At 40.7% G+C, this 22,994-nt stretch overlaps 1 protein-coding gene across 2 annotated transcripts in view; it reads right to left on the bottom strand.

The window, feature by feature from the left end:
• LOC109416749 (mucin-2) overlaps positions 1–22,994 on the bottom strand; it is a 237,459-nt gene that overhangs the window by 145,055 nt on the left and 69,410 nt on the right. For both annotated transcript variants that reach the window (XM_062857036.1, XM_062857035.1), the window contains exon 2: positions 5,025–5,175. In XM_062857036.1, the coding sequence (XP_062713020.1) occupies positions 5,025–5,078 (54 nt within the window). In that variant the 5' untranslated portion in view covers positions 5,079–5,175. The remainder of the gene's footprint in view (positions 1–5,024; positions 5,176–22,994) is intronic.

The raw sequence follows: 22,994 nt of genomic DNA, 5'->3' as shown, positions 1-22,994 counted from the left end.
ATAGAACACTAAGCTGAGAAGCAGGCTTTGTCCCAGTGAGGACGTTACGCCAAGAAGAAGAAGAATTGACAAACTCGCGGGTCATGCCTCGAGCCTGTGTGCTTGTCAACAACGCAATCGTTGCTACACTCGACCCTGAATTAACCACCCGAGATGTATGTGCTGTCACAATTGATGTATCCGTTGGAAACCTCTACAGGAAATACGTCTATTGTTTGGTGTATGATGAACCATCCCCTACGGATGCTTTCAAATAAGTCATCGCATACTGTACTTCAAAAGACCGTCCGTAGATTGTTGACAATGATGCTAATGTTAACCATATTATCTGGAGCTCAGACATTAACTTTGGAGGTTCCAGTTTGATGGAGTACTTAAGTACTTGGATAACTTAACATAACCTTCAAGGTATCTGCCAGAGAAGAAGTGTTAGACATAACGCTTTGCTCTAGTAGTATTAGTCACGAGCTGACCCATTGCACAGTGGGCAGAAACGGGCCTGTAATCGGACTTATTTAGAAGCCGCTGGTTTTGAAACTCCATCTGATGCATTTCCCATGGAAAATGGGCCGATAAATCGAATGGTGATGGTTTCATCCTGTGCCGACCTCGGGAAGGGGTTCATTTTGCCTTATTTTACCCTAAATCAGCCATTTTCAATGGGTATACTTCCATAACTCTACACGCCGCTGATTTTTTGTATATAAATTGACGAATATGATATTATTATGTTTACAGAATTGACTGATAAAGGTTTCATGCAGTGCTGAGCCTTATAAGTGACCCATTTTGCCCTATTTCACCCTATATTTATTGTTTTAATGAATATATGCTTGTAACTTCAATTCATTCAGATTTTTTAGTACATGAATGAAGAAATTTCATGCTATCATATCTACAAAATTGAATGACGATGCCATCATGCTATGCTCAGTCCAAGAAGTGGCATATTTTACCCCATTTCACCCTATATTCGAAATATTGATGATTATAACGTCTATATCTTCAATTGCTCCAATAATTTAGGCTTATAATTGGACAATTAAGATGTAACCAGCTGTACAGTATTGAATGACGATGGGGCCATGCTGTGACAAGTCTGAGTATTGGCCCATTTTACCCCATTTCACCCTATATAAGTTATATCGCAAACAGATCTCTATAATTTAGTTTGCTGCAGAATATTTTACTAACTAATCGACAAATGTTATGTTATCATCTGTTCTGAATATAATGATAGTGATGGCATGCAGTGCTGAGTTCAAGAAATAGTCCATTTTACCCTACTTTACCCTATATTTATAATTAAAATGAAAATATTCCCCTAAATCCGATTCTGATGATATTTTTGTAAAGTGAAGTACAAAATTGATGTTTTTATCTTTACAGAATTAGATGGTGATGATGGAATGCAATGCTGAGTTCAAAAAGTGTTCCATTTTACCCTATTCCACCCTACATTAACAATTTTAGTAAAAATATCGCTCTAAATCAGATTCTGATACTTTTTATATCGTATTGTTCAAATTTGGCGTAATGCTCTACAGAATAGCTTCCAGGGAAATTTTGTAAAGAATTCCGGGGAATCCTAATATTCTTATGTTTACAGAATAGACTGACGAAGCGTTCATGCAGTGCTGAGCCTTATAAGTGACTCATTTTACCCTATTTCACCCTATATTTTTTGTTTTAATGACCATATGCCTGTAACTTCAGTTTATTCAGTTTTTCTTGTACATGAATGAAGAAATTCCATACTACCTTATCTTCAAAATTGAATAACAATGACATCATGCTATGCTTAATTGAAGTATATTACCCCATTTTACCCTATATTAGTAATATTAGTGTATATAACGTATAGTGCTTCAAATTCTGCAATACTACAAGTTTATGATTGAACAAGTAATGTGTAATCAGCTCTACAGCATTTTATAATAATGGAGCCATGCTGTCACATGTCTTATTAATTGCCCATTTTACCCCATTTCACCCAATCTTAGTTATTTCGCAAACAGATCTCTATAAATTTGTTTTATAGAATTTTTACAAAGTAATCGACAAATTTAGAATCTTGACAGGGATTCCAGGTGAATCCTACAGGGATTTTTGACAGGGATTTCTGGGAAATTCGGATAGGATTCCCACTGAAATTCCTGTCAGGATTCCTGCCTGGTTTCTGCTAGAATTCCTGCCAGTATACCGCTAGAATTTCTGCCAGGATTCTGCTGGGATTATTGTCAAGAATCCCGTGAAATTCCTGTCAGAATTCTACTGAAATTCCTGTTCTGACTTTCTTGGAACTTCTGTCAGGATTATTGTCAGGTTTCCTTCGGAATTCCTGTTAGCATTCCCACGGATAAAAAGATAAAAACATCCAGTTTGTACAATACTATACAAAAAATCCTCAGCATGGGATTTAGGGGATATTTCCATTAAAATTATAAATATAGAGTTGTGTACTATTTCGTGCCATATTAGCTCCCCATTTCGTTACTACCATTCAATTCAGATAACATCAAATTTGTCGATTACTTTGTAAAAATTCTATAAAACGAATTTATAGAGATCTGGATGCAAAATAACTAAGATAGGGTGAAATGGGGTAAAATGGGCAATTACTTAGACATGTCTCGCGTTTAGTATCATACAGGCGTATCTACAATGATCGATTTCTCTTCGTCGGTTTTCTCTTCGCATTATTTCGGAAAATACGACCAATATTCGGATTATCTCTCGGTGTATTTCGGTGAAGGACGACTAGGACTAGCATCTAAAACAACAAAAACAATCAAAAATGATTTGCAGGCCAAGTTATTAGCCGAAGAGAAAATCGACGAAGAGAAATCGATCATTGTAGATACGCCCGTATGATACTGAGCGCGAGATGTGACAGCATGGCTCCATTATTAAAAAATGCTGTAGAGCTGATTACACATTACTTGTCCAACCATAAACTTAAATTATTGCAGAATTTGAAGCACTATACGTTATATACACTAATATTACTAATATAGGGTAAAATGGGGTAATATACTCCAATTAGGCATAGCATGATGTCATTGTTATTCAATTTTGAAGACAAGGTAGTATGGAATTTCTTCATTCATGTACAAGAAAAACTGAATAAACTGAAGCTACAGGCATATGTTCATTAAAACAAAAAATATAGGGTGAAATAGGGTAAAATGAGTCACTTATAAGGCTCAGCACTGCATGAACGTTTCGTCAGTCTATTCTGTAAACATAAGAATATTAGGATTCCCCGGAATTCTTTACAAAATTTCCCTGGAAGCTATTCTGTAGAGCATTACGCCAAATTTGAACAATACGATATAAAAAGTATCAGAATTTGATTTAAAGCGATATTTTTACTAAAATTGTTAATGTAGGGTGGAATAGGGTAAAATGGAACACTTTTTGAACTCAGCATTGCATTCCATCACCATCATCCATTTCTGTAAAGATAAAAACATCAATTTTGTACTTCACTTTACAAAAATATCATCAGAATCGGATTTAGGGGAATATTTTCATTTTAATTATAAATATAGGGTAAAGTAGGGTAAAATGGACTATTTCTTGAACTCAGCACTGCATGCCATCACTATCACTATATTCAGAATAGATGATAACATAAAATTTGTCGATTAGTTAGTAAAATATTCTGAAGCAAACTAAATTATAGAGATCTGTTTGCGATATAACTTACATAGGGTGAAATGGGGTAAAATGGTCCAATACTCAGACTTGTCACAGCATGGCCCCGTCGTCATTCAATACTGCAGGCTGGTTACATCTTAATTGTCGAATTATAAGCTTAAATTATTGGAGCAATTGAAGATATAGACGTTATAATCATCCATATTTCGAATATAGGGTGAAATGGGGTAAAATACGCCACTACTTGGACTGAGCATAGCATGATGGCATCGTCATTCAATTTTGTAGATATGATAGCATGAAATTTCTTCATTCATGTACTAAAAAATCTGAATGAATTGAAGTTACAAGCATATATTCATTAAAACAATAAATATAGGGTGAAATAGGGCAAAATGGGTCACTTATAAGGCTCAGCACTGCATGAAACCTTTATCAGTCAATTCTGTAAACATAATAATATCATATTCGTCAATTTATATACAAAAAATCAGCGGCGTGTAGAGTTATGGAAGTATACCCATTGAAAACGGCTGATTTAGGGTAAAATGGGGCAAAATGAACCCCTTCCCGAGGTCTGCACAGCATGAAACCATCACCATTCGATTTATCGGCCCATTTTCCATGGGAAATGCATCAGTTGGAGTTTCAAAACCAGCGGTTTCTAAATAAGTCCGATTACAGGCCCGTTTCTGCCCACTGTGATTGTGATATATCAGAAAAAGAATCTTCACTTGATCATCGGTACACCTTTCCCTGTTTCAGGAAACCCCGGTCAACCAACTGGTATCTCTTTTCTGATTTGGTTGCGGCCAAATTTCATGAATACTAACTGTCTTTTAATACTCCAAGTAATTTAGATGATGCCGTTGATACCACAACGGTATTCATTATGACAGCTGTCCTCTGTGAAGATCACAAGAGGTTCCTTGATGGAACTCTGATTTGGCAAAGCTCGGGAAATAATTTAGAAAGAGTTGCAATAGACTACGTTCGGCTGGATCGGAGGCTTTCAGGTTGGCTCGCAATGCCTACCAGAAAGATCTTCGGTCTTTGGCATAAATCATGTAGAACACAATCTGACTCGAAAAACCTTCGTACAAATGTTTCTAGTGTAAGTGAAGTCAGTCAGTTGAACAAAATTCTTACGAAATCTAAGGATTTCTGAGTGAACGAACTTCGTTTGCCAAATGACGATTTCATTTCCTCTGATAAGAAAGTTCTGGAATGTCTATTCAGTACACACTTCCCCGGATGTGTGGATACTACATCTTAGGATGAACCTGTTGTCTTTACTTGTAGTTAGGCTTGCAAAGACAAAAAAAAAAACAATTTCAATGAAATAGCCGCGTTGCACTTACCTGAACGAGCAAAATTAAACCTAATGAGCTTAGGCCGAATGTCCTTCTCCTCATTGTGGTCGTTGTCTTTGTCGTCGTCGTTATCCCCTATAGAGAGGGGAGGCTATCGACTGACGTAACAGACAACTGGCGAACGTATGCGATGTTGACTCTGTAAGAAAAAGAATTAAAACAAATAGATTAGGAACAGCTGAATATTCATGAAAGCTTTAAACTAGAGAGATTATTTAAAGCTTGAGTAGACTAAATACATCCTATTATTTCATAATTAAAGGTAATAGTTCAGAATATATACAATAGCTGTGTTCATAAAAAATACAAAACGGTCAACTTTGGCATGTTGTAACTTTTTTCTCCTATCAGCGATTGAGCTGAAAATTCAACAGCGAACTACAAATATGATGAAAATTGTTATAGCAAAATCTGAGAATTTTCGAAGCACGTGGAAAAAAGTTAAACACTATGTGAAATTGTTCAAAATAATATCAGTGTAAATAAATTGAAAGGTAGCTTTATCTTGAAGAAGCAAGAAATATTTTAGCACGCTATTCAAACAGTTTCCGCCTTAATTACAAATTAATGTTCAAATTTAAATTTTTCTAAATAGTTTGCAGAATTAAAAAAAATCAGAAAAAACACTGCTATTATTTTGATCAATTCCACATAGTGTTTAACTTTTTTCCACGTGCTTCGAAAATTGTCAGATTTTACTATAACAATATTCACTATATTTGTAGTTTGCTGTCAAATTTTCAGCGCAATCGCTCAGTTGCAGCTTGCCAAAGTTGGCCATTTTGTATGGAAAACGGCTCTCACTGCTATTTTTATGAACACAGCTGTACATATACATTATAGAAATGTGAACTTTTCAGCAAAAAATGCTGAAAACTTTCATTTACCCTTGGCAATCTGCATGTCAAATGCTATTGAGCTATTTCTGATCTAATTAACCGGTTTTCCTCATATACTAATAAGTCTGCATTTGGATGTATTATCCGTCGTGATGATTCAGGAACCATCTCACTTTACTGCAGATTTTGAAAACCACCGCTTTCAGGATGTTGTTCAGGCCATTCTTCAATTCTAGCAAGTCTAGAGACCTCAGGGAAATTAAGGGTCAACTCCAGTTGCCGGGAGGACAACCGGAATTATACGGACGTCCTCCAGGTGCAACATCTGCTCCAACTCCTCCGCTAAATAGTTCATGGGACTTCGTTATCTTTCTGAAGAACGTTGACGGGACATTATGGTCTAACATTACAGTGATGTCTCCAGTTAGCCTAGCGGTTAAGGCTACGGATCGCCAATCCGAAGACGGCTGGTTCGATTCTCGTTCCGGTCGGGAAAACTTTCTCGACTCCCTGGACATAGGGTATTATTTTGCTTGCCTCACAATATACAAATTCATGCGATGGCAGGCAAAGAAAGCCCTTCAATTAATAACTGTGGAAGTGCTCAAAGAACACTAAGTTGAAACGAGGCAGGCCGAGTACCAGTGGGGACGTAGATCCACAAAGAAGAAGAAGAAGAAGTTCACCGTGCAATGCTAGCAGCCATTATCGGTATGTAGGTTGAATAGTTCAAGTATCGTCCATTGCCGCCGCATGTTCCGTTCGATTCGATTTCAGTTTCGCACTTTTTGCATCTTCTGTGTGAACCCCCAACGCACTTAATCCCACAACAACGCTTAGGTACCTACCTCGCGTATCATGGAATGCATCGTCGGTCGTGGTGACCTCTTACCACAACAGCCGGCGAGGAAGTGTGCCAGCCTTCTGCACTAGCCAACCAACGAAGATCCATCGATGATGCTGCTGGTGACGAGACCAACGGCGAATTTCCTAATTACATAAGAGAGGACCCCTCTCAGAAAAGCGCATCTTTCGAGTGCCGGCCCGATTCGCCGTCGTTGTTCGTCATCGCCCCAAGAGGGTACTTAAAAAGGAGATGGACGAGGTGCTGGATTATGTCAAGATTAACTTCTCCTCAGTAGTCTCAGACTGAGCGTTGTCGTCGTAGCGTGGAGTCGTAGCGAGTGCAGGTGCATTCGTCTGCCTAACCGCCAGCGGATGGGGATGCGCCCCTTCAACGATTATATGACAAAAGCAATGGGATCACGGTTGACCTGGTGACTAAGCGTAAGCACGCTAACGCCTAAGTTGCGTACCGCACCAGCAGCGAGTGATTTAGACAAATTAATGGGGCCTTAGGTTGGGGCAGGTGTGACCGAGCGTTGTCGCTGCGTCTTGCTGCGAATTGATGGGAGGAGGTGTCGTCGTCGTGTAGAGACGGTTGACATATTGGACGAGTTCGGTAAGATGCGCGGTGCGTCTGATTGCGTTGGATTGTTTGGACGAGGTAATAGGTCAGCGTTTCAGCGGCAGTTAGTGGCAGCTTGCTGATGTGTGTGAAGAAGTATGCAAATTAGAGTTGTCTTTAGTACAAGCGGCGCGTGGGAAATCTTCAAATGATGCGGTGATTGCTGTTGGGAAGAGGTGGGATTCGAGTGAAGACTGAAAAAAAGTAGTCCGTTTGTGCTTGCCACAAGATGTACGAATCAAGAAAGCTCTCAGTATTTACCCTCAATGCAGAACGGACTCGATTATCCGGGGCTCGAATATCCATCATTCAACTATCAGAGTATATTTTATATATGCTGATCTGTATTTTATATTGATATTCATGTCACTTAAATAACCGTTATATCCGGTATTGCGATTCATAACTAAAATCAAGTTTTAGAATTTATCAATCAATATCACGTTTTGTGACGGGCTAGTGGTCTGGTGACTACCGCTTCTGATTCGTATGCAGAAGGTCATGGGTTCAATCCTTGGCCCGTCTCTTTCATCCTACTTTGTATCTTTCTATCCACTTTCTCTCTCCCTCTCTCTCTTTTCTACACATGCAACTCTTGAATATTCATATGTTCATAGCCATCGCTATAACCAGAAACGAATTGTAGAAATTCGTTTCCCTTCCCTACAGCACAGTGTATATAACGCCTACAAGTCATGCAACCAAAGCCGCTTGTCCTTCATAGTAATCACCACGCAATCTATCACCTTACGAACACTATAAATATCCCCTATCCATGGATCGCATCACCAACCGAACGGTGACTCCCAGATCTCCCATCCTTTCCGTCTAACAAATACCCCAGTCCGTGCTGGTTGTGGGGATGCAGAGGTGATCTCGGTCTTTAGTAGCAACAATCAGCACACTCTAAAATTCCTTTCCCTTCCCAACTGACTGTAAGGACGTGGCCGGCGCCGTTATTGATCAAAAACGTATGAGCTGCTTATATTGCACTTTGAGAATAAGTGGAGTGTCCCAGCCCTTATTCATTTGGATCTCAGTGCAATTGGTACCAGCTCAGATCAATCACGGAGGAGCAACCATTGGCATGTATAGTCAGATTTTATCGTTTTTTTTATCATTGATCGTTTTATCAATCAATATCACGTTTTGATCTTCAGTACTTCTCCTCCACCCGGGTCTTCTTCCTTTTTTCTGCCTTTGAAGATCTTTTTTGCCTGCTATTGTTCTAAATTGTGCATTATATGACACGCACTGTAATGCACGATGCAAGGAAGTTAAGAAAATTTCTCGATGGGATCAGGAATCAAACCTGCCATCTCATGATTGGCTATTCGAAGCCTTACGACTAGACAGTAAAGAGACCCTAGCTGAAGAAAAAACTAGGGGTGGGTAATGTCTGAGACATAACCGCATTGTTGACGTAGGACAAAGGCTGGCATGAGGTTCCGACTTTTATATATTGAAATGGGCCCTTTAATTTGAAGTCTTAAATCAGCTGATTTTTCGTGTCATTGTTGTCCGACCTTCGTAAATAAATGCATAACGAATTTATCACATAACGTCGGTTTCCTGCAATAGGGGCACAACTCAAAATATGTCATTTTTGAGATTTTGATGACAAATGATGAAAAACTATGTAAAATTTCATCTCACAAAGACCCGTTCCAAAATTCGATGAGAAACGCGAGATTTGGGCATTTTCACCAATTTTCCGCAGTAAGGGCACAAATCAAAATCAGTCAATTTTGACGTTGAATAACGTCCTTCGGCAACATATAGGGGTGTAACTTCAGAAAAACCAAAAATCGGCCGCGTCACGAAAAGTGGTCAGCTTTTGAACGCTAATAACTCAGTCATTTATGAACGAATTTTAAAAATTTTAGCACCGATCAGACGCAAATATTTCCAGCAATTATGTCAATTAATAACAACTATTGATTTTCAACAGCGAACTATTGAAAATTTAGGAAAAGTGAACCCATGTTTTATTCAGCCAATCACGTTCGAGCGCAGTTTTGGACTTTTCCGTCGAGTGCCTGGCAGTATAAAAGCTATTTCTTCTTCCCCTCTTCTTTCATTCTTCATCAACACCTCGAGGGGAACGCATCGGCAGAGAGCTGTGCAGTTTGCTCCGTTTGCGTTTTTCTTTAGTGTTCTTTGGCAAGCCGAGCGCGGTGGTCGGTGCCTCTTCGCGTGCGGCAGCTCGTTCGTCAGAGACGGAGGAGCACAGCTCGGTTTGCATTTTCGTTCAGCATTCTCTTCTCACAGCACATTCTCACGCTGTCGACCGCGGTAGACTGACGGACGCGGGACGGGACGGGACGCACCGACGACAACCGAGCAGCAGCGGCGGTGGTGGAATAATTTATCATTTCCCCAGTTCGGAAGCGGATGGGCGCCGACGACATGGCGGTAACGCGGTTGGGTTTGTGAAATCAAAATTCTCAGATCAAAATTAAACAGCCATTATTAGGGCTACAATTTTAAATTCCACGGAAGAGTTGATTCGAATTCATGCAAACATTTTGAAACCTACTTTGAGAGCACCGGCAGCAACCTAGAAGCAGCCGCGGCGGTGGCTCATTCGCATTTTCCCAGTGTGGTAGCGGATGGGCATGGCAACAACTGGGAATATTTTAACCGCTTGATAATCTATTCTAAATTCAAGATACGGTAACAAAAGCCTAAACTTATGCGCGCATCATAAATCTGTTTGAAATTTCTAAAACTTTGAAAAATGGCAGGTTTGCTGGAAATGAAAACTGTTAACCAGCGCTGCCAAATTTCAATAAGAATTTTAGAACTTCAAATATCTGTAATCTTTAGAAATTTTGGTCGAAAATACATGACTTTTGTACTATATACTGTCATTCCTTACTAAACATTATAATATTGGTTAATGCTAAGCCTACCTACTGATTTGGCAATGGCTAATAATAATCATTTTAGTATATTTTAATTCTCCGCTATAATAAATTAATGCAGATAAATGTGTATGGTATTGCTGAATTTTACTCCCCTCACATCTAACCAATCACGTTCGAGAGGGGAAGCCAGGCGATTGTGCCGTATAAAAGCAAACTGCTTCTTCTCATCTTCTTTATTCTTTCGTGACCCCTCGAGGGGATCGCATCGAAGGAGAGCTAGCCAGTTTCTCCGTTTGCGTTTTCCATCAGTATGCTTTGGCAAGCCGGTGGTTGTCGGCTGTTACGCTCTCCTACGCATCGTTGTACACGGCGCCAGTGGAGCAATCAGCCAGTTCAAACTGGTGCGCGGCAACAACGAGGGCTTTCTTTTGCCCCGAGTTTGCGCAGCATCGCCATCGCAAAACCCCCATCGGAATCAACGCCACCGATGCCGTTCTGGATTTGGTTGGCATAGCTACCGATTTTCACCTCATGCAACAATTGAACGATTATTGTACAACAAATAAAATTAAACAGCCTTTCTAAGGGCTGCAAAAATGTTCCTCACAAGAGTGAATCGAATAATTTTCTTAGACGACGCTTCTGGTCACAAATATGTCAAAACCGACTAAGTCTTAAAACCGTAGCATAAACTTGGCAAGCGGAACAGTGGAAATATATTAGATTGTTGTAGCATCCTTTATATTTCCCAGCCAAATTTTAATGTGTGTTGTGTCCGCAAAAATTAAACATTTCTATGCCCATTTTTGTCACACAATCTAGAAGAAAACTGTATGATATCTAGAAATTCTTAGTTATATAATTACATATTGGTAATTCCAGTCCACCAATTAGCAAAAGCTTAATGATTTGCATTTTTGAATGATCTGTTGGATTGCATCTGTTTAAACTCTTATAAAATGAACGGTTACCAAGACAATTCTGTTATAGGTAAAGATTTTTAAATGGTTTTGAAAAATTCGTTTATGGAAACATTTTAAAACCAACTACTACGCTGAACAAGTCTTGTCGCGTCCATTCTAAATTTCTATATATAAACCTGCAAAAGCAGAGAAATTGTGCGAGAGGATTTGAAATCTGCATCAATTTTCTTCGCAAAATAAATTACCTGTTAGCATCCAAAGAAATTCAAAGGTCTAGCAAACTACAGTTGGCCCGCTGAACTTATTTTGCAAATTGACTCACTGTATTTCGAGAGCAACAACATAGTTTAATGAAAGAGAAACTAGTTACGACTACCAGTACATGCATGGGCTGCCCATAAATGGTGAACCAAGAAAACCTAGTGCTGGGCTAGTACACAGGTTTAAATAGTTCTGCCGTTCGATTTGAATAGGTCGTATCTGTATAGGAATCCCAGCAAATTTACGACCTATTCAAATTGAACGGCAAAGTTCATAAGGAATGAATCGGATCGAAAATAATGATAAATTAAACTCCCCTATCAATTGCCGTCTACAATCAAACTAAACCAAACCAAAATTTCATGTCACAGGCTTTATCAATGTTAAAACAGCATTCAATAATCGAAACTAATGCATAAACGGACGTTATTCAACGTCAGACTTGCGGTCGTGTCTAGTATATAACCCCTCCAACTTTTTTTTCAATAGTCGTTGAAAAATAGTTGTCAAAAATTCATGAAACAGATAGTCCTTCAACCCTTTTTCAATGATACAATAATCAAAATTTGTTGGCTTTTGTCAAATGATGAGAGAAATGAGTGAATTTGCAGGAGGTGCTTCATGATTGCCAATTTTCAAACGCTTATTCTGAAAATTCACATTTTTTGAGTTGTGCCCCTATTGCAGGAAACCGACGATAAAAGGCCTACACAATGTATGCTGGCAAAATTCAAATCGGCGGAGTGATGTGTTGATTAAAGTTGTTACCTATGTGATCCATTTCACTCAACGCATTCATAAGATGTTAATTAGTTAAACCTTCCGTAACTCGCGCGGTTGGCCATCACTTGAGGGTTGAGTATTATTTTATTTTAAAGATAAATGTTCAACCGTTGTTTGAAAGAATTTTCGTCGAAAGGAAAGAATGATTATAATATTGAAAGGCGTTAAGCCATAGCTTCCCAAACATCATATTGCGATCGCAACAATCATTAAAATAACTAAAATTGCCGCTATGAAATGAACAGATGGAGCCACCGTAGCCATGTGTATTTGACACAACTCAATTGCTGTTAACGAAATTTTAGATAATTTTGATTGCAGTTTCATGAAATATTCTAGATTCAACAATACGTTGTATAGTTACGCGAACAACAATTAGAGGCCGGCTATACTGTTGCTAAGTTTTCAGTCTGTCGCTTTTAATTATCCGATTCATAACTCTGGAGGAATAATTTTCACTGGTCCTGAAAAGGACCTTTTAAATAACAGGAGATTTCGGCAAGACAATTGAAAATTATCCGCACTGAATGCTGGAAGCCATCGAAAACTGCCATCGCTTACTGCCGTGGATGAGATTCCTGGTTCTTCTTCTTCTTCTTCTTCTTCTTGGCGTAACGTCCTCACTGGGACAAAGCCTGCTTCTCAGCTTAGTGTTCTATGAGCACTTCCAAAGTAATTAACTGAGAGCTTCCTCTGCCAATGACCATTTTGCATGTGCATATCGTGTGGTAGGCACGAAGATACTCTATGCCCAAGGAAGTCAAGGAAATTTCCTTTACGAAAAGATCCTGGACCAACCGGGAATCGAACCCGTTACCCTCAGCATGGTCATGCTGAATACCCGTGCGTTTACCGCCTCGGCTATATGGGCCCTGTTCCATATAGCCCGAGATTCCTGGTTCCAGATTCTAGAGATTCCTGGTTCTATCAGCTAAATAGCCGAGAGTCATCGCAGGATTGGTGCGCAGCTGCGGAGGTGACATCCATTCCCTTTGACTGATTCATCGAAAATGACGGAAGAAAACAGAGGTCACTGCTTTTATTCCCCTTGATTAGTAGATTAGGCTCCTCCCATTTGGCTGGCTTTCCAGTTTATTTCGTTTGCATGACCCGCCCCGAATGCTCCAGACGCATCAAGCAACTAACCAACCGAGAAATGAGCAAACCACCAGCGGGTAACCAAACGATCAACTTTTAAGCGCAAACCGACATTCGGTTCTTCAGATTTGTGCTCTAGAAAATTCTAGGTGTGGCTTCGTCATATATTCACCTTCGAACATTTTCGAAAAATGTTTAAATTAAACTTAATTTTAATTAAACAATGTTTCACGCAAAATAGTTCGGATAGAATAATGCGTTGTTAAATTCCGGGTAGAACCATTAGGCCATTAGTGACCGGTTTCATCATTATTGCTGGGCCACCAAGTATTCAATCTTTCACTTCTCAATTGCACCACACTTTTCTCGTTCGATGGAATGAAATTCTGATTCACAAACTCTTAAGGAATAATTAACGGTGGTCCTGAACAAGACCGTTTGATTAATTGACGATTTTAGGAACGAAATGGCATGAATTCACCATGTCACGCAATGCGTGTTGGTTTTCTCCGTGCTGAATGATAAACGCCACCGAAAACTGGACCGCCGTGGATTACAATAATGACCAGTTTCACTATTGCTGGCAACGATGCTCTGTCTTTTGCTTTTTGGTTGCACTACATCTCGATCGATGTTGGAAATTATCCAATTAACTCTTGAGGAATCATTTTCGATGGTCCTGAAAAGGACCGGTTTGAATAATGGACGATTTTGATGCATTCACCATGGCATGCAATGCATGTTGGTTTTCGCTGCGGAGTGCGGAGAATGCTGGACGCCGTCGAAAATTGGCCCACCGCCGCTGCCATGGATGCGATTCCAAGTGCTATCATCAGCACGATATCCGAGAGTAGTCGCTGGGTTGTTGTGCTGCTGCCTTGCTGGAGGTGACATCCACCTCCAACCTCCTTGACTGATCCAACGAAAATGACGAAAGAAAACAGAGAACACTGCTTTTATACCCCTAGATTGGCAGATGAAGCTCCTCCCATTCGGCTGGCTTTTCAGTTAATTTCGTTTGCATGACCCGCCCCTTATGCTCCAGACGCATCAAACGATTAATCAACCGAGAAATGAGAAAATTTCCATTGAACGGATAATGTAACCAAAATATTAGATGATTTGGAAAATGTTAGAATTGAAACATTTTTCACGCAAAATGGTCCGGATATGATAATGCGTTGCCAAAGTCCGGGTGGAACAATTAGACGTCATAATTGTTGCTGGCTGAGTCACCAAGCATTCAAAATCATTCACTTTTCGGTTGTACTACACTTTTCCCGTTCGTTGGAATGGAATTATCCGATTCACAGCTCTTGAAAAATCATTTTCGATGGTCCTTAAATTAGGAGGAAAATTAAATGAATTCACTATGCCACTATGCGTGTTTGTTTTCTCCGCACTAAATGCTGAACGCCACCGAAAACTGGCCCGCCGCTTGCTGCCGTGCATGCGATTAATGACCGGCTTTGCTTTTGCTGAGAAACGCCGCTCTGTCCTTGCTTTGCACTAGGTTCACCTTTCTCGATCGAGGGTGGAAATTCATCCAATTAACTCTTGAGAAATCTTTTTCGATAGTCCTGAAAAGAACCGTTTGAATAATGGACGATTTTGATGAATTTACAATGCCACGCAATTCGTGTTGATTTTCTCCGCGCTCAACGCTAGACGCAATCGAAAACTGGCCCGCCGCTTGCTGTTGTGAATGAGATTCCTGGTGCTATCAGTACGATAGCCAAGTGTCGTCGCTGAGTCGATGTGCCGCTGCCCAGCTCGAGGTGTCACCTCGACGGTGGTCGAAATGGAACTGACGATCAGCTCTCGCATGATCGCATTCCTTCCTGCATCGTAGTTGCCCCCACGATGCGCACCAATCAGAGAGCGTTGGTATACTGAACGAGAAAATTTGTCCGCTACCCATATTTATAGATTTCAGCGATTTCAATGTCTAACTTTAAAACAACTTTTCAACTATTTATCAATGATTTTTAGGTTCACCGAATATTACAAATTGAACGCGGGAGTTTCATCTCTCGGATAACGGGATTTGTTTATCATTTCGTTCAGTGGGAAAGGTACTGTGAGCGTTTAAAATCTTTCACTCAAACGTAACGCTCTTGGTTTCATAAATTTTGAAATGACACCGGGTATAGAAAACAGAGACGTAGTCCTACGTCAAAAAACAAAATTCAAAATAATCTGCGTGCCTACCTTTTGTAGGTTTGGAATCCGGTTTGCAGATTTGTCTATGGAATTCATCATGGAGTTCTCTGGCAACACTTCCATGAGCTTCTGCAGTGATCTTTACAGGGATACAAGCTGGGATGCCTCTGACTATACTAGGATGTTACACTAGACGAACCACGCTAGCGTAGTGCACATTCAGCGTGCTTATCTGGGTCATAGTTCGACCCTAATAACATCTTACTAGTGACCACAAATCTTAGGAGATTCTTCCAGTTAACCCTTTGAAGTCGTTTTTTTTTCAAGCGTTATATAGAGTTTTTTATCTACATATTTCTGTAGTTTTGGTGCTCAACCAAATAAAAAGCGTATAATATGATGCGGAATATTTTTTCTGGATATCCTTGGTCATCCAAACTATTCTTGAGTTTAGATCCTTAAGTCTAAAGGTGCAACATTGACTTCTTTTATTATACAAAACTACAATTTGTAATCTAATGTGTCCAGTAAAAAAGTCTTCTGGAAATTCAATAGACAGTATCAGATTAGTCAGGATATCCTAGGTCATCCAAACTGTTCTAGAGTTTAGATCCTAAAGTCTACGGATGTAACGGTAACTTCTTTCATTGTTCAAAGCAACGATTTGTAATCTATCATGTCCAGTAAGTCTTCTGAAAGTTCAATAGACAGTATTTGATCAGTCTTCAGATATCCTAGGTCATCTAAACTGTTCTTGAGTTAAGATACTAAAGTCTATGGGTGTAACGGTAACTTTTTGCATTATAGAAAACTACGATTTGTAGTATACCATGTCCAGTTAGTCATCTGAAAGTTCAATAGACAGAATCAGATCAGTCGGGATATTCTTGGTCATCCAAACTGTTCTGGAGTTAAAATCCTAAAGTCTACGGGTGTAATGGTAACTTCTCCCATTATATAAAGCTGCGATTTGTAATCTATCATGTCCAGTTAGTCATCTAAAAGTTCATTAGACAGCATCAGATCTTTTGGGATGTCCTACGACATCCAAACCGGTCTTGAGATTACACCCTGAAGTCTGCGGGTGTAACAGTAACTTCTTTCATTATACAAAGCTACGATATGTTATCTATCATGTCCAGTAAATCTTCTGACTGTTCAACTGGCTGATGTGGAATATTCCAAAAATATCTTGGAACAATTATTGATTTGAACCATGTTTAGTTGTGTGTAGTTACTAGTTTTAGCTTAAGAAACTACTATCATAGCCATACCCGAGCAGAAGAGAATAACAACAGCATAACAAAATGCGTTATTTTGGTAAAATAACTGCATAATGGAATTTGTTATTTTTATGTGTTTAACATAACATATTGAGTTATAAACTTCTCTGTCATAAGCGGCAAAATAACAAGTCACATAACAAAAATTTGTTCCTGGAAAATCAATTCAATAACATGTTTTGTCATGTAACCTTCGCTGCAGTTTACAAGCTGTATCTCATATCTCGGTTTATGTATTGTTAATATCCTGAGATAATATTGTATGTAAATGTAAATATTCACACAAGAATATTTTGGATTATATTAAATTAATTAAACCCAAATAAAAGAAAAATCGAATTTCGCTAAATCTACTTTGAGTTTTATGGCAACCGATTTTGATATAGACCATCACGCCGCTTTCCGAAAAAAAATGAATTAAATCGGAAAGGCTGGCAGCACGGCAAAAAGAGACGATGTGTCGTCAAGTGAGAGCTCTCTCAAAAACGGTTCGCCAATTAGGAGCTAGGGCAATTCCGAAATTCGAACATAGCTAGGTAGCACAGTTGGATGCGATAAACTGCTCGACTCTCTCCGGGTGGCGCCAAGACCAACACCAGCAAATATGGAATGCGGCCTTAGCTACGAAGAACGTGGGTTTTGGAATAGGATCATCCGATTGCTGTATGATTGTGGCTATTCATCCCGAATAGTTAGGCAAACCTATATAAGGCTGCCCTGGCCACATGGAAGGTCTCTTTTTGATCCTGGATAGTGAAACAAGCAACAAGGTGTTATTTCGGCAGTGACCAAATTCAAGTTTAAGTCTACGGACAAAAGTTATAGTCCACGAAGAAGTTAAGTGCATTTTGCAAAAAGTGGTTTAGTTCACAGACAATACGATTTCTAGTGTGGGAGTGATTATTAACCCTACTAGTAAGGCTAGGAGTAGCCCCGGTTCTCCTTATCGCTAACGTTGAGGCCGGTCGTTTAGTGAGAGGTCGCGATACGGTTCAAAGTTAAAGACGGTACGGTGATTGACCGCGGCGTTTGTAGACCGTTTTCGTAAGGTACCGCGAGTGAGCTAAACCCTATAGAAATTCCTCTCTAGTGCTATCCAGTGATTGCCGAAGGTCGTACGTCAACACACGACCGAATCACCGTGAAAGTCCTCCGTGAGAGGTGAACGCTCCAAAGTCCGGTTAATACCGGTGAAGCCCAACGAATACCCACGGCCGGTCAGGGACCGGCGAGACCCAGGAAACCCCATCCGCCGGTAGGAATCCGGCGACGTCCAGCGAATCGTCATCGACCGGTTGGGAACCGGTGGCGCCACGTGGTACCGCGTGGTGGTGATATCACACCGTCTCTTCAGCAGTGAGCAAGTGAGTCCGTTCCTCTTTTCCAACTAGTGCTTTGACAATTTCAATAAATTATTCGTAAATGATAAAATAAAATTAGCTTTCTTTGATTTTGCCTAAAATTTGCATTGCTTCTTGTGTGAGCCGAGAAATTGATTTTCAGCCTCTATTGTTCACGACGGTTGCGAAAGGTACAGGTGAGTATCCACTAGTGCGGACGTTTGCCCCTGAGATAAAGAGATAGGTGAGCTAGTTGGGGACGTGCGGACGTCCACTTTTAAGACGTGTGGACGTCACTGAAAGTATTAATTGGCGATCCTTCGTAAAATTGATAAATCTCAAATTGTGTGGCTTAACCTCACAATTTTATCCGCACTAGGGGAGACTCACGAACCCTCATTCTAACAGTGTTTCGTGATCAGATTGCTATTCGATCTCTTTTAGCAGCTATCTGAGCGATGGGAAAGTCTGTTTGATCGGTAAAAGCAAGCAAAACGGCAAAACAATATAGCCACAAAAACACCTTTTGTTCTCGGGTGGCGTGATCTCAAAAATATATAAATCTCATGGTCATTGCGAATGCTCATCTTCTTATTATTTAACAGCGATACGACTTTCTAGCAAATTTGCGTGTGCGGAGTTTTTTTATCAGCTTTGGTGTGTTTCTAGTTGTCTGGACATATTATTAGCTCATTTTTTCCATTTACTTTGTACCGAAATTTGCAAGCGATGGCTAGTGCAGGTAGTAGTCAGATCACGTGCCTCGAAGATTTGGAGGCGCATTTTTGCGATCTTCGTGTCGATTTCTTGAACGAGGATGAACTCGATTATGAGTTACATGTGAGAGGAATCATTTGCGAAGAAGGCGCGCAGATGGTCAGAAAACGAGGAAATCTCAGAGAAGCGTTGAAACAGGAGCGAGAAACGCGCGCGGTGATTAGTGTGAAATATGAGCTAGATCCCGAAGACGATTATGCGACGTGTGTAGATAAATATAACCATACTCTTGATAGTCTGGTTGGCGTGAAAACTGTACCAACACGTTGTCAGTCTTCACTGCTGCATTTAGGAGTCAGAATAGGCAGATTGAAACAATACATGGATGAAAAAAGGCAGGATACGTTGCAGGCATTTCTCGATAAAATCATAGATTTATTAAACCGCTTCTTTTATCAGAAGCGAGACCGACAGAAAACGGATAGTGATGGAAGTGACTTGCTTATCGGGGAGTTGTTAACTGTTCCCTCTACTTTGCCAAATGTTCAAATGGTACCGGCTACGCCAAGTTTTCAGACAAGCGGCCAAAGCGCCGCGACGGTAGATTCAGAAGATATGGACCTGATTCAGTGTTTGCAGAGGTTAGGATGCCTAGACCCGTCGAATAGTTCAGGAAATCTCAAAAAGGATGTTCGAGATGCAATGCTATCATTCGAGCATGAGCTGTATCATTTGCGAAAATTCAAGCAGACTTCACAAGCAAGCTGCACTATAAAATCTCCGATGGTTACCCAAACGACGAACGTAACCTCAATTTCAAATACTCATTTTTCGAACCCCTCTACTACAGTGACAAATGTTCTGAGCTCTCTGAGAGTTACAGCAACAGTTAATGCACACCCTCCCTTGATTAGTTCCAATGCACAGAGCACCACAGCAGGTACTATTCCAAACGTTTCACTCGCATACTCGGCACCCCAAGTGTTTGGTGGTTTGCCTCACGGGTCGTCCGCTTTTGGATACCCGACTCCTTATTCGGGAACGTACCCCAGCATGCATACCTATGCTGGCTTGTATCCGAATTACTACGGAAATGCTCCGTATCAACCATATCCTCCGATTTCGTATTATGCAACTCAAGTACCCTTTTCGACAACGGTACCAGTTGTATCGGCTGTTCCACCCATGTCAGTGATACAATCAGCCTCAATCTCAAATCCAGTTGGTTCTATCAACCCACAGATAATTTCTGCTCCGGTGGTGCCTCCTATTATCCCAACTGTTCCTCAGCAGCCGGCATACAGCCATAAGTCATTGCCAGTCTCTAAATGGAAACTAGAGAAATACGCAGGTACCGATCAAGGCAGTGGATTGAATGAGTTCCTAGTGCTGGTGCAACAGTTATCGCTCGCTGAGAGAATCTCAGAGCAGGAACTGTTCGACTCAGCCTTTCACTTATTCACTGGTCCTGCCTTGAACTGGTTCATGTCGATGAGTTCTAGTGGACTGTTGAGAGATTGGAACCACATGGTGGACGAGCTGAGAAAATCGTTCGTACACCCAGAGCTAGACTCACTAGTGCGCTCGAAGGTGTACCAACGCAGGCAACAAAGAAACGAGTCGTTTCAGGATTTTTACTACGATATGGATAAACATTTTCGATCGATGACGGTACAGATGGGAGACTCAGAGAAACTGGACGTTGTGAAACGTAATATGCGAAGCGACTACAAAAAGTATCTTTTGTGGCAACCCATTGCGACCCTGCAACAGTTAGTTGAGGCAGGTCGACAGATTGATGCTTCAAATTTTTCGTTGTATAATAAAATGTTCGGCTCAGAAAAGTCGACCCATGTAATTAGTCAAATCAAATCGGGAAAGCCAGATGTGAAATCCCAACAGGTTCGACCCAACGATAAGAAATGGTCTGAAAATTCCAAACAAAAATTTTCCAACAGCGCTAACAAAGCAGCTAAGGAACCTCCAAAACCACAACCGAATCCGAAGAAATCTTCAATTTCCAGTGATTCCGCGCCCAAGCCTCCAGTAGGAAAGGAAGACCCGCGAGAGGGAAGCTCTAAGAGTATTCGTACGTTAGACAGTTTGATCGCGGCTCACAAACCACCCCAACTGGATCAATGTATTTTTTGTCGTTACACGAACCACACTGTTGACCAATGCCGATCAAGCAAAGGTCTGTTTTGCAGATTATGTGGATTCAAAGGGTTCGACACCCAAAATTGCCCGTATTGTTTAAAAAACGAGTTGCAGACGACCAAAAGTCGCCGGTCGTCAACGTCCTCCGCGTAAACTCTTTTGAGAATTCGATTACACCGTTGGAATGTTTTGAACCTACTTCAACGGATATGTACTCAAAAGAGGATCCAGAAGTACAAGTAATCCTTAATTCAATACCAAATGACAATCGACCATACGCTAAAGTGAAGCTGTATGGCTGCATAGTAAAAGGTTTACTCGATTCAGGTAGTAATTTAACCCTGATAAGTGATCGAGTTTACTCGAAACTTAACAAACCAAAGCTACATGCACTCCAAAGACCCCTGGATATTAGATCAGCCAGCGGGACCCAACTACAGGTGTTGGGAAAATTATTTATTCCAATAACCTTTGATAACCAAGTGCGTATTATTTCAACATATGTAATCGAAAACTTAATTTTAGATTGCATACTCGGGATGGATTTCTGGAAAAGATTCAAAATATCTCCAGCCATTCAACGGTGTGCTTTAGTTGAAGAACAGACTCCAACCCACGAGGAGGCTAGTTCTTCACTGACTGAATCCGAGTTTCAACGATTAGAAGAGGTTAAAAAGCTCTTTAAAGTCGCAAACAAGGAAGAAATTTCATCCACCCCGCTCATTACTCACCGAATTGAGATTTCGGATGAGTGGAAGAGCAAACCAGCTGTTCGTCAGTACCCGTATACCGTCTCTCCGAAAGTCCAGCAAAAGTTGGCTGATGAACTCGAGAGGATGCTTCGAGTAGGAATAATTGAGAGATGCCATTCAGATTGGTCCCTAAATATTGTCCCAGTAATTAAACCTACAGGGAAAGTACGAGTATGTCTTGATGCTCGCAAGATTAATGAGCGTACCGTGCGAGACGCATATCCTCTCCCACACCCTGGTAGGATTTTAGGACAACTGCCCAAAGCTAAATATCTTAGCACAATTGACCTCTCCGAGGCATTTCTACAAATACCCCTGGAAGCCTCCTCACGCCGGTATACTGCCTTCAGGGTACAAGGCAAAGGAATGTTTCAGTTTACTCGCTTGCCCTTTGGCTTGGTAAATAGCCCGGCGACCTTGTCCCGTCTGATGGACCAAGTATTAGGACACGGGGAGCTGGAACCACGAGTTTTTGTCTATTTGGATGACATAGTCATCGTGAGCGAATCCTTTGAGGAACATATAAAATTGCTTGAAGAGGTCGCTAGGCGGTTGAGAGCCGCAAACCTCGCTATTAACATAGAGAAGTCCAAATTCGGCGTAAACGAATTGCCATTTTTGGGTTACTTGTTGTCAACCCAAGGCTTAAGACCAAACCCTGAGAAAATTAAAGCAGTAGTAGACTATGAGCGCCCATCCACGATGACTAAATTACGCCGATTCTTGGGCATGTGCAATTATTACCGCAGATTTATCCAAGATTTCAGTGGTATAACTGCGCCTTTAACCGAACTGCTCAAAACGAAGAGCAAAATTCTAGGATGGAATGACCAGGCCGAAGAAGCTTTCTGTGCCATAAAGGAAAAGCTCATAACAGCTCCAATCCTCATGAGCCCCGACTTTTCCAAGGAATTCTGCATCCAAACCGACGCCAGCGACGTAGCGGTGGCTGGAATTTTAACTCAAGAGCAAGAAGGCTCTGAAAGGGTAATTTCCTATTTTTCACACAAACTTACGACCCCACAACGCAACTATCATGCTTGCGAAAAAGAAACTTTAGCCGCTTTATTGGCGATTGAGGCATTCCGAGGGTATGTAGAAGGAGCCCACTTCACTTTGATTACGGACTCCTCAGCACTCTCCCACATAATGACTACAAAGTGGAAGACTGCATCACGTTGTAGCCGCTGGTGCCTAACGTTACAGCAGTATGATATGGACATTGTCCATAGAAAAGGAAGGGACAACATAGTGCCAGATGCACTGTCCCGGAGCATTGCTCTAGTCGAAACCCGGTCAGCTTC

This window comes from Aedes albopictus, chromosome 3, assembly GCF_035046485.1.
Source record: "Aedes albopictus strain Foshan chromosome 3, AalbF5, whole genome shotgun sequence".
In the NCBI taxonomy this organism is placed as follows: domain Eukaryota; kingdom Metazoa; phylum Arthropoda; class Insecta; order Diptera; family Culicidae; genus Aedes; species Aedes albopictus.
Note: the sequence above shows the minus strand (reverse complement) of the source record. Positions and strands in the feature narration are given on the sequence as shown.